This window comes from Schistocerca piceifrons, chromosome 1, assembly GCF_021461385.2.
Source record: "Schistocerca piceifrons isolate TAMUIC-IGC-003096 chromosome 1, iqSchPice1.1, whole genome shotgun sequence".
Classification (NCBI taxonomy): domain Eukaryota; kingdom Metazoa; phylum Arthropoda; class Insecta; order Orthoptera; family Acrididae; genus Schistocerca; species Schistocerca piceifrons.
Window position 1 is genome coordinate 540,745,794 of NC_060138.1, and position 13,547 is coordinate 540,759,340.

Below are 13,547 nucleotides of genomic sequence, written 5' to 3' on the forward strand. Positions count from 1 at the left end.
CTGACTTTTGTTTGCTTCATGCTGGCTTTGAACATACTGGACCATCTCTGGGGAACAACTGACTAGCATCTGAAAGAGACAGTGGTTCTTTGGTAACACACTAGTCAGTTGTTTCTTGAAGATGGCTTAATAAACTGAAAAATAATTTGAAATAAACAAAATGCAGCAAAACAAAGCTATTTTATGGAATTGTTCAACCAAGAAGTAATGGAAGAATCCATAATAATAAAATAAGTAAAAATAAAAATAATGTCATTTTTAAGTGTATTCAACAGCTTATGAAATGAGGATTGCTACAGGTGTCTAGAAATCGGAAGAAGTCTCCAAGAATAGCTCTCACATTCACAGTAGGATTTGCAACTGCCTTAAGAAATGTAGAGTCAACTATGAAAGTGATGTGGGTCGCTCCCAGCCACTCCACATGTGAATGCCTTGTGAGGATGATTTTCTAAATACTGTAAATGATTTATGTATCAAGGACAGAAAACACATTTCTCTGAAATGCCCGGAAAATTCTGGTACAGTATTTTATAGTTACAAAAATTTTCATTCAATCTTACTGCAACCAGTTGCATGCACTCAGAGGAAATGTATTATAATCGATGGTGGGGTATATGGGAAGGAAAGCAAAGATGATAGGTTTTTATGCTCCTAGAGTATTTCTCTTGATGCGAGAAGGAGAGCTTAATATACTGCTAGACTCTACACTGCCAAACCTATCAGTTGTATTGGCTTTTCTATTATTAGGAGTTGAGGCATATCTGTAGTTGAGGCATTTTACCAAATCTTACAACAGATGAGTTTTAGATCTGTTGTGCTCAAAAGCAAACATGTTTGGTTCACTCAGTGCCACTGTGGTCTCATGTGCACTGAACTGCCCAGGTTTGTTTCATCAACACTGCTCTGGTTGCCATTCTCCTTCTGTTGCGCCATACTGCTCCACTATAACCACGGCCTAAGGCTTTATGAAGGGGCTAGACTTCTGGATTGGGATCAACCTGACAGACCTTATAGGTGGAGGATTCAAACAATTGACAGAAGCCTTCCACCAAGAAGTCACTGCGATTCATAACAACAGCTGGTTATCTGCACAATAATTAAGTCAGAATCTGTTTTGAGGCTGTGTATGGCTGTCTTTTCTTCTGCTGAAAGACTGGTGTTCTTAGGAATGGACCTGAGAAGGATATGCCAAGTCGGAGGTTAGGATTTACTGTGAGCTGGACAGGGGGTGGTTAGGTGGGGGGTGGGAGGATCATGATTGGATGGTGGTATGACTTGGGAGATGAAAGTTTCATTGTTGGGATTAGGTTGTCTTTTCTTGGAGGGATAGTTGATGAAGATTTTCCATTGCACAGATCAGGAGACAGAGAGTGTGAGGCTGAAGGTGAGGCCTTCTATGGGACTGAGGATTTTGGTGGAAAGGCTAACAACAGTGTTGTGGGACCGTTTTGAATCTGTATTTAATGGACTGTTGGTAGGGAGTTTTGGGGGATGTGGTAGGTTTAAAAGGTCAGACAGGCAGGGTCTTGGTACAATGTGGGGTTGACTAGGAGGAACACTATGGGTAGGATAGGGGTTGGATAGTAGTGTCCCGAGATGGCAGTAGGATGTCAGCAGGCTGGATAATGTAGGGAGAATGCTCTTCCAGGTGCTGGAGATCAAACAATTGTTTCAGAGATGTGATGTATGTAGTAGGGATTGCACAGCAGCAGTATCTTGTGGGGGGAACAGAGGTGTTTCTGGGATGCCTGGGCCATTGAAATGTGTTTTTGCAGTACCAGGTTCATGACAGACAGGGACTGGCAGAATTTGAAAAGGTGAAAGGAAGGGTGTGATGCAGATTCTCCACACCTACCTGTGCGACAGCAAATTGTGAACCTCAGTCTAATCAATCACTGTCCCCCTCCCCTGCTCTCTCTATCATTATCTCCCATACCTCATCCATTATGGCCTTTTTCCTATGATTTTGTACCTTTTTTACATATTTGTGCTTTTTGTGTATTTTTACATGTTTTCGTGTATTTTCTTGTATTTTCATGTATGTGTGCTTATTTTTACATATTTGTGTGTATTTTTTCATATCTGTATGTATTTTCCAGCTTCCTCACAACATTAATTTCCACATTTATTACATAAATTCCATTTCCCCAATGCCATCTCAGCCACAATGGACTCCTGCTCTACATTTCTGCACCTGTTCAGAAAGTGTCCCTTTGCCTGGCTAAAACCTAGTTCCACATCCTGTTTCTTAAATGCTGTCTAAACCAAGGAATCTCCCCCCTCCCCCCCCCCCCCCCCCCCCCCCCCCCCCGTCCCAATGGTCTAAACATAAAAATTCTTTTCTGTGGGTTGCATCCTTCCTTTCACAATGATATTCAGCTTTTCAGGTTCCACCAGTCCTTGTACACACAACCTTATTACAAAAACACATATCCAACTCCCATGCATCCCATAACAACTTTTGCTCCCACCACAAGATACTGCTCCTCTACAATCCACACTGCATACATCACATCACTGAAACTGAATCTCTCCCACTTCAGCATCACAGATGAACATAACACATTTGATTTCAATGGACACTTCACAACCTGGGCCATCTGGATCCTCCCCTACAGCACTAGCTTTTCTGGTTTGCTCAGATGGAAGTTAACCTTATGACACATTCTCCACTCCTGAAATCATCTTGGCCTTGATCTGTCACTGTCCCACACCCTCTACCCAACAGTTTCCACCACAGTTTCTATTACTGGAAAAAGCATGCAGAAAAGTTCAGAGTACATGAGAAAAATCTTTTTCATTGAGAGTCAGTTACAATTATTCACCGTGTGAAAACAGCACATCTGCTGATCATTCGGGAGGAAGGTAAACCCTTTACTAGGAATTGTCACTTAACTCATACTCCTGGACCAAGCAGGAAACACACCAAGAGATTGTAGAACAATCACTGCAAACCTGATGACACTTCTCAGTGAGCGAAAGAATGATGTACCAGAACTGATGATAATGGTGAAGTGTCACATAACTAGGTTGGTGTCAGTAATACAAAATGAAATAAAGCTAATTATGTCTCTAATGATACACAAAAACTTTGTTAACTAAATGAAAAATTCTTCACTTTACAGAATTTTGGCATACTCAATGATGGACTTAGCTGGTCAGGAGCAGTTTACTTTTTGTGTTCATTGCAGCAACCCTCAGCTGATCAAAGAAAAATAACTCTTTTTGGGGTTATACATTCTGCTGGACTCAGGGGCATTTCCGCTGGCAACTATTAAATACCTCTTAAGACTCTCACTAAGAACTTAGTTTTTACATGCCCATTGTTTCAATGGTGCAGCTAATATGTCTGAGTGGAACAATGGAGGGGGGGATCCTTCAGGACCAGCCAAAGAGCTTTTTGCCATCCACTGCAGTAATAAATTTGTGTTTCTGGAATGACAGGAAGTTTCAAGACTCAGTGATCCATTTTATTTTCCAATGTGCTGGTAACTGTGAAAGACATATGACATAAAATTCTAGAATATGTATAAAGTGTCAATAACAAAAAAATCCAAATCTATAAATTCAACAGCTGACATCAGTGTCCCCAGCCCAATAAGCTGTAAGGGTAAAATCTGTGAAGCATTGCAGGGAAAACTATGAATTGATCCAGAACACAGTAACGTAAGTGTTGAACAAAGTAGAATCCAGGGTGGACTGTAACAATATTATGAAAAGATGGGCACAACAAAAATACTGTCAGAAAGTGAGCTTTTGACCAACAAGGCCTCTGCTGAAAATTGGCAACATATACAAACACATTCACACAAATGCAACTCACACACACATGACCACAGTCTGTGCCTGTTGAAACTGAGTCTGGCTTCAACAGCCAGTGACTGGTTCATGTGTGTGTGAGTTGTGTTTGCATGAGTGTATGTGTGTGTGTGTGTGTGTGTGTGTGTGTGTGTGTGTGTGTGTGTGTGTGTTGTCTATTTTCAATTAAGGCCTTGTTGGCTGAAAACTCACTTTCTGACAGTCTTTTTGTTGTGCCTCGCTGCAACTCACCATCTCTACTATATGCTGAGTAGCAATTGTCATCTAAGTATTGAATGCACAGAGTTCAATCAGATGTGAAAGTCCTGTGAGACTGCGAAGCAGCTCGGAAAGTTTGACACTATTTTTTATGTGGTAGTCGCTATTGAATGTATCTACCTCTACAGAATTGAAATTTTGATGCAACCAGAGGAAAATGTTATGCAGACATTCTAACAGCAGCTCTTGTGGTGAGACACACAGACATTGTCTGTTCCTCTAGAGTTGTCCCATGAATGAAGAAGTAAGAAAGGTGTGTTTGAAATTCTTGATCTCTTTCTGAATAAGTTTGAGTGAAGGTTTGACGAATAAGATGTAAAGCAACTATCTCATCTTGAAGATATCCTCCATCTATATGAAATTTGGAAGAGTTACTTGGAGTACACACACTGAACTTTGACATGGAAAGGCTTAATGTATAGCTCAAAATACTGTGAACCATGTAATGCATCCTCTATTGTGAGACAAATTATTGCTGAGTGTAGTAGTGTTAAAATACCTGTTTCGGGAAGTTATCATCTCATCATTTTGACAATGACAGGTTCACTATCATTAACATCCTCTAAGAGACCATTCAATGCCTTGCTACAACTTAAGATTTGCCTCAGATCAACAATGACATCTTTGCGGCTTCATGTTCATCAAATCAGAGCTGGGAAAATTAATCTTACAGATGTCATGAAATAATTTGTTCTCAGACTGTGGAAAATAGAATTACATTCAGAAATTGTATGTAAAAAGTTTCATGTTAGACAAAATCACTGAATAGGTTTGATTGACCTGAACAGTCAAGTATTACATTTCTTGCCCTTCCACAATTGGTGAAGGGGTTTACCCCCCCCCCCCTCTTCCCCCCCCCCCTCCCTCACTAAAAAAAAGTGGTTGGCACACCAATGGTTTCTCTGTTTCTTTTGTGTATGAGGAGTAGTGAAACTTTTAATAATCACTTCAAAAAATAAAGTTATATACTTAGTTTTTTTTTGACGTCCTTGTACATACTGAAATCCCTGCAAATACATTATCTTATCTTGCTGTTAAAGAAACCAAAAGAAAGTAATGTAGCTTATTCATAAAGTGGAGTGCTGGGCAGTAATTTGTTTTTGGCAGCAGCAGAAATGTTGTAAGTGTGCTAGACCAGTCAAGATGACTTATTGTTGCTGAAACTGGTACACACTTATTGCAAACTTTCTGTTTCTGAGACACAAGTATCTTAATTTGAAAAATCAGTTTAACTTACTAAATGAACTGCAGGCCATTTTCCCCTTCTATTTATTTACGTTCCTCTCCATCCAGTCATTCTTGAACTGCTCTTAAGTATAAAACTAAACATCCGGTTCTATGACTTCAATTCATTTCATTAATCGCATTAAGTATGTTGGACAACAAGTGTGAAAGAAAATGGCCATGGCCTATTCAGTGAAGCCATCATGGCATTTTCCCAGTACAGTTTAGGGAAATCTTGGAAAACAGTCTCTATGGTTATATTGGGATGTGAATTCCAGTCCTTCCAAGTGAATTTACTATTCTTATCCTAGTGGTGTGTCTTGTTTACTAAAATAAGCAAAATTTTTACCTCCCATTAATGTCTATTTTTGCATACTCCAAACATTATGAATTTTATCCAAAATATTTAAGATTAACATATAGCAATCATCAGTATGTTTTGTAGACCTTTTGTGCTGCATAGAAGAGGGTTGCCCAGAAAGTAATGCACCACATTTTTTTTTTTTATCTGAGTCAAAAACAGTGTGAAATGTTATGGGTGTATTATTTGAAGTCTCCTGAGTGAGTGCGCTAATTTTCTTTCATTTCCAACAGATAGTGTAGCTGGAGGACAGTTCCAAATGGCGTTTGTAGGTGATGTACGTTACAATAAATGTGCTGTCATTGAATTTCTCACTGCAGAAAAAGAAACTCTGGGGAATATTCACAAACGCTTGGGTAAAGTTTGTGGAGCACCTGATGTCAACAGAAGTACAGTTAGTCCCTGGGCAAGGAGGGTTAGGTCATCAGAAGGCGTCTCAGTGGGGTTCCATGGTCTGCAGCGGCCGGGAAGGACATCCACAGCGGTCACACCGACATGTTGCAGCGAGCTGATTTTGTCATTTGCCATTAAGGGATGCCGTTTATGGAAGACATTTTGAGGACAATGAGGAGATGGTTAACACAGTGAAGCACTAGCTCCACCATCACAACAAACATTAGTACTGACAGGGCATACATGCCTTGTTTTGTGCTGGAGGAAGGCCATAGAGCGGGATGGAGATTACGTGGAAAAATAGCATATGTAAATAAAACACTTTTCTTTCATGTTTGTAGTTCTCATTATGTTCAGCAAAGAACAGTTGAAGAAAAAAAATGTGGTGAACTATTTTCTGGGCAACCCTTATACAGGGTGTTTAAAAAATGACCGGTATATTTGAAACGGCAATAAAAACTAAACGAGCAGCGATAGAAATACACCGTTTGTTGCAATATGCTTGGGACAACAGTACATATTTAGGCGGACAAACTTTCGAAATTACAGTAGTTACAATTTTCAACAATAGATGGCGCTGCAAGTGATGTGAAAGATATAGAAGACATCGCAGTCTGTGGGTGCGCCATTCTGTACGTCGTCTTTCTGCTGTAAGTGTGTGCTGTTCACAACGTGCAAGTGTGCTGTAGACAACATGGTTTATTCCTTAGAACAGAGGATTTTTCTGGTGTTGGAATTCCACCGCCTAGAACACAGTGTTGTTGCAACAAGACGAAGTTTTCAACGGAGGTTTAATGTAACCAAAGGACCGGAAAGCGATACAATAAAGGATCTGTTTGAAAAATTTCAACGGACTGGGAACGTGACGGATGAACGTGCTGGAAAGGTAGGGCGACCGTGTACGGCAACCACAGAGGGCAACGCGCAGCTAGTGCAGCAGGTGATCCAACAGCGGCCTCGCGTTTCCATTCGCCGTGTTGCAGCTGCGGTCCAAATGACGCCAACGTCCACGTATCGTCTCATGCGCCAGAGTTTACACCTCTATCCATATAAAATTCAAACGCGGCAACCCCTCAGCGCTGCTACCATTGCTGCATGAGAGACATTCGCTAACGATATAGTGCACAGGATTGATGATGGCGATATGCATGTGGGCAGCATTTGGTTTACTGACGAAGCTTATTTTTACCTGGACGGCTTCGTCAATAAACAGAACTGGCGCATATGGGGAACCGAAAAGCCCCATGTTGCAGTCCCATCGTCCCTGCATCCTCAAAAAGTACTGGTCTGGGCCGCCATTTCTTCCAAAGGAATCATTGGCCCATTTTTCAGATCCGAAACGATTACTGCATCACGCTATCTGGATATTCTTCGTGAATTTGTGGCGGTACAAACTGCCTTAGACGACACTGCGAACACCTCGTGGTTTATGCAAGATGGTGCCCGGCCACATCGCACGGCTGACGTCTTTAATTTCCTGAATGAATATTTCGATGATCGTGTGATTGCTTTGGGCTATCCGAAACATACAGGAGGCGGCGTGTTTTGGCCTCCCTATTCGCCAGACATGAACCCCTGTGACTTCTTTCTGTGGGGACACTTGAAAGACCAGGTGTACCGCCAGAATCCAGAAACAATTGAACAGCTGAAGCAGTACATCTCATCTGCATGTGAAGCCATTCCGCCAGACACGTTGTCAAAGGTTTCGGGTAATTTCATTCAGAGACTACGCCATATTAGTGCTACGCATGGTGGATATGTGGAAAATATCGTACTATAGAGTTTCCCAGACCGCAGCGCCATCTGTTGTTGAAAATTGTAACTACTGTAATTTCGAAAGTTTGTCTGCCTGAAAATGTACTGTTGTCCCAAGCATATTGCAACAAACGGTGTATTTCTATCGCTGCTCGTTTAGTTTTTATTGCCGTTTCAAATATACCAGTCATTTTTGAAACACCCTGTATATTATTCACATTACATTGTTACAGTACTCATTTGTCTGAATTTTGTTAATCTCACTTTGCTTGTTATCCCCATATAGAAAGAAAACAGAACCATATGTTTCAACAGTGAAAGGAAACAAAATTGTATGTTCAAAAGTATTATTTATTTTGGCACATTAAAGACACAGGTCAAACATGTATCAAACCTATAGTAAACACTACTACACTCTTGTGCCTTGATGAGTAACAGAAATAACAGTGATATTTGCTCCCAATAATTTTTGAGGTAGAGTGACTGAATTATTGGGTTGGAAACTGGTCCAACTTATCCTTAAGCATCAGTAAAATGTCAATGAAAAGCTATAAATGTTGACCTAATTACATTTTCTGTAAGTATATGTCTGACTTCATTGGTAGTCAAACATATATCATGTGTGGCTGATATAAGTGGTGTGTCACCACTGAAGAAAGTAACAGTGTATGAAATAGGAAATTAAAAATTACCTAACTGGCAATGTTAAATTATGTGAATTCACAGAAACAGACTCACAAAGTATACAATAATGAACTGTCATATTCATGATACATACTCTCATTTCCTTGGAAGCAATGAAGGTACAGAAATGTGTTCAGCATGCTGATGTTGTAATTGTATACAAATTACATATGTAATACATATATAAGATAGATTATATTAAGTAATGTGAAAAAATAGCTGTAGTAACAAACATAAATTGTAGGCTTGTAATTGTAAACAAAAATGAATACAATTTCATATTGAACAAAGGATAACAAATATATATTAAGTTCTGACATAGAATGAGGAATGTTGACATAAAGACACACAGAATAACCCAAAAGAAATCAATAGTAAGTGATAACTTTGAAGCTTGAAAAGATAACTGCTGTAACCACTATCATTTTTCCACCTTTATTTTTACAAAGGATCACAATAGCACATTCAAGTGTATTCTCTTTTACACTTATGAACTTGATAGTGTAACAAATTCATTTGTTCAAAAATAATTATATATGACAAACAAACAAAAACTGCTAACAAAAATGTGTACACAATAAAGTTCATTTAATTTATGATAACGCTAATATAAAATGGTAATACATAAACAAATGGCAGTGTTTGTAGTTCTTAATGTATTTAAGCATATACATGATTGTACTTCCATTTTTTTGTATCTGGGTCAAGAACGAACAATAATCTGTCACCAATCAGTTCGTCATAAGCGTAATAAAAGTCCATTATGTTCGCCACAAGCTTGTAGGCCACACTGAAACAGGAAAGCATAGACAGAAATAATAAGTCAAGCTTTACTAATTGTTGTTAAATAAGTGCAAGAAATTAATAATACAGTAATGTAATGAAAAGTAGCCAATCCAGTAATACTATTAGAATGAAAGGCTATATTCCTGCCATATTTTTCAACATGGGCATTCTATTTTCCAAAAGACATCCACAGTGCAGTTCCTGAGATCTGACATCTTAAATTTGTGCTTGTTATGCTCCAGAATGGGTTACAATCACTTGCTATAACTAGTTCAGTCATTCAGCCTTAATAATCTCTCAGCTAAAATAATTCCATGTTCCTAGAATATACAGTTTACTTGCTCTTCATTGTGAAATATCCAACAAAATCTCGTTACTTGATAATATAAACAACAAATCAAATCTATGAACCCTTTCTGGCATAGCTAGTGAAGAAAACTGCAATCAGAAATTATAAACTCGAGTAAGTTTTAAATTTAAATAGCTATGACACTCTTGAGTTTATTTCAGTACAACTGATATCAGTCTTTGCATGCAGAGACTTGAATATGTGGAATAGCTTAGCTTCACAAAATGTATTTGTGATATTATCTTTTGTAAATTTATTTTCTTTTTAGAGTTATTCCTGATGCCTAATAGTGGTAATTTACATTCCGTATACATAATTTAACCAGCAGTGATAAATGCAACTACTCATAAATGCATGTTTCTTTCGAGCTCTTCCAACAATGCCTATGCCACATTTCAGTGACAGTCAGGATGTTTTCCACTGAAGTGATATGTGACAATGCAACAGCAACTCACATTGATAGAGTGTGGAGGAATATAATTGAAGAAGCTTAAGTGGTTCACAATGGGATGACAACAATATAACACTGATACAGTTCTCTGATATATTGCCTGATGCAACATAGGGTTGTTGCTCCACACAACTGTATAGTATGAAGCATGGGGAGGGAAATGAGTCATCTGATGTGCATAAAAAGGTTTTTTGTTGGTGAAACTGTAGTTAGTTTCTCAGTAAAACTTCTATGTTTTACCTAAAAATTAAAACTACTGTTTTTGGATTGGTGTGTGTTGTCTGTTATACAATCTTCTCATTCAATTTTGAGGAAATTATTCAGCAAAAAAAGATTATTATTTTGCATCTTATTGTCTGATGTCACAGTCTGATAGTGAACTAGTTTTCTTTTCACTATGGCCCATATCTATTGTGATACCTCTAAATTAAGTAAAACACAGCAAATATTTTGAAAAGTTTTCAGTAACAAATGTAGTCTCTGGCCAATTTACATTTTGCACCATTTAGGTCACACTATGCTGTGTATCAAATGTGGCTAAGACATCAAAATCACTTTTAATGCTGGAAAGAGGGTCCTACTTCTCTCCAGGCTCAAGTAAATATTTGACATATTCTGAAGTTGTCCGCAGTGAGGCTGGCAGCAACTGCAAGGCTATAGCCACTGCTGTGTCTTGTTACTTGTTGTACTGCTTCTGTGGTAGCATAAGCGTCACATCAATAACCATCGTATTGTACAAACTTTATTGCAATGTATCCCCTCTGTGAGAACCCCACCATACATTCGTGAATACAGAGATGTTGTTCTGCAGCTTGATAAAATGTATTAGGGGCTTCAGTATGTAATGCATCACTTTTTTTCTGAAGAACAGGCTGGTTTTATTCTGGATTCCAATACATCATTTTATTCCCATTCCTTTTGGCTACAAAACCTTATTTTCCAACATAATCTCTGTTCAGTGGGACAGCCTTAGGTCACATCACTGGGAAGGCCTATAAGCCCACATGGTACCACTCTACTGGTCAATATCAGAGCCAATGTCTTGCAGCATCAGTAACCTCCCCATCATCCACATAACTGCTTCCTGTGGAGTGCATCCTTCACTGGGGCAAATAGTTTGGAAGTCAGACAGTGTGAGGTCCAGGCTGTAGGGTGGATGAGGAAGAACAGTCCAAAGGAGTTTTGTGAGCTTCTCTCCAAAGCTCAGTCTTGTGTGAGGCTTTGCACTGTTGTGGAGGAGCAAAAGTTTATTTGCATTTTTGTCATGGGGGACATATTGAAGTTGTGTCTTCAGTTTCCTGTGGGTGGCACAATACACATCTGAGTTGTTGGTTGCACCATGAGGAAGGACATCAAATGGAATAACTCCTTCCCAGAAGACCATCACCATGAGCTTACCATTTGAGGGTCTGACTTTGAACTTTTTCTTTGGAGGAGAGGTGGCGTGGTGCCACTCAGTGGATTGCCATTTTGTTTCCAGTTCAAGTGATGAACCATTGTTTCATCACCAGTGACAAAGGTCAACAAAAGATTATCATGATCAGCTTCATAACACACAAGCAATTCTGCACAGATGGTCCATTATTGCTCTTTATGGTCTCCTGGTATCTTTGAGTACCTCAACTGGTGAATGAATGTGTCAGCACTACTAACAGAGAATTCCATTTGAGAAGTTGATTGTTTTTTTGTGACCCATTAATCACCGTGAATGGGAGTGTCCTCATGTTTCAACATTGCAGAAGTCACAGCTGTGTATGGCTGTCCAGCACATGGGAGGTTGGACAGGTTTGCACAACCCAGTTACGATAATGGCAGATGCCTTGCCCAGTGAGTCACTGCGATTGTGCTCACTGCCAGGTCTCCATAGACATTATGCAAGCACCTGTGAGTGTCTGTATGAGCTGGTTTTCTGCCAGAAGAAACTCAGTTGCAAGCTGTCTGCTTGAAACACACTTCCATTACAGGCACCATTTTGAAGGCTGCATATAGTGCCACCACTTGCCATAACTTCATAAAACTATAGAGGCCGAAGCAGGAATATTCCACGAGGCCCCACAACAAATTCTTCATTTTTTCAGCTGAAATTCGCTGAACAAAAAAAAAAGTTTGTTGCATTACTTATTGAACACCCATCGTATAACATATAGTTGATGCAAAATAGATTTGTGAGTAGTGTATCTACATCCACATACATACTCCACAGTCCACTGCATGGTGTATGGCAAAGGCTAACTTTTATTATTACAGTAGAGTCCCGTTACTCTGAACTAATTGGAACCAGACCTTGTTCGGATTACCGATTTGTTCGGATTAGCCATAATCACGGCGATGAGTTTCTAGAATGAATTATACCAAGCAGATAAGTTGGTACACCATGGTAACAAATGGGAACAATAGTGCGAATAATGGCTCACTCTCACTCCTTACGCTTGTTGTTGTGCATTGTTGAGATCTTTGTAGTGTCTGAGATCACTGCACTGCCAGTTGGCTCGCAAAGTGCTTGGTTATGTTAGTTATTGATTGCTGGCATGCGTAACAGTTGTATTGTATTCATTCAGGTGTAATGGTGTACGTATTTTCGTCATGAGTAAATGGAAACATACAACATTTTTAACTCTCAAAGAAAAACTGAATGCTTTGAAGTGGATAGACATTGGTGAGAATGTATCTAAACTGATAACAGAACTGTGTGTCTTTAAAGCAACCATTTGTGATTGGAAGAAGAACAGAGTGAAGCTTGAACAGTCCTGTGCAACATCTTTGGGAAAAACACTCAAAATTCAGCAGACTTTGAAACAGTCCCAGTACAATAAAGTGGATAAAGATTTTTTCGTTTGGTTTACACAGGAACTCTTTTTAGTGGAGCACTTGTTCAGGAGAAGGCTGTTTACCTGAACAAGTTAATAAATGGTGATGAGTGTTTTAGTGCAAGTACGGGTTGGTTGGACAAATTCAAAAAAGTCATAGAATCCATCAGCTAACAATTACTGGAGAGAAGCTTTCTTCTGACCATGATGCAGTGAAGGAATACTTGGGTGAGTTTGAAAAAATGATAAGAGGGGGAAAGTATTCTCCTCAACAAATTTATAACACTGATGAGACTGACCTTAATTTTAGGGCATTGCCAACAAAAAGCCTGGCATCAAAAGCAGAAGACCATGCTCCTGGTTTTAAAATGTGCAAAGATTGTGTGATTTTATTAGTGTGTAGCAACACTGCTGGTAATCACAAGCTGTCTGTAATGCTGATCAGCAAATCTGCTAGGCCCAGAGCTTTTGAAAACTGCAACATGAAGTCCTTGCCTGTATATTATTGCAACCAGAAAAAAGTGTCGGTGGATGGTAAGCTGTTCAAAGAATGGTTTCACGGCCAGTTTGTTCCCTTTGTTTGATGGTTTTCTAAGGAGAATCATTTGTCTCCCCATGCAATCCTTTTGATTGATAATGCGCGAGGAATTATGAGATGGA

General features: G+C 39.3%; 1 protein-coding gene across 1 annotated transcript in view; it reads right to left on the minus strand.

The window, feature by feature from the left end:
- Nucleotides 1–8,146: 8,146 nt before the first annotated feature.
- The window catches only part of LOC124799495 (pyridoxine/pyridoxamine 5'-phosphate oxidase-like), a 193,035-nt gene continuing 187,634 nt past the window's right edge, over nucleotides 8,147–13,547 (minus strand). The window contains 1 exon segment of the mRNA XM_047262928.1: nucleotides 8,147–9,284. Within this exon segment, the coding sequence (XP_047118884.1) occupies nucleotides 9,155–9,284 (130 nt within the window). The 3' untranslated portion in view covers nucleotides 8,147–9,154.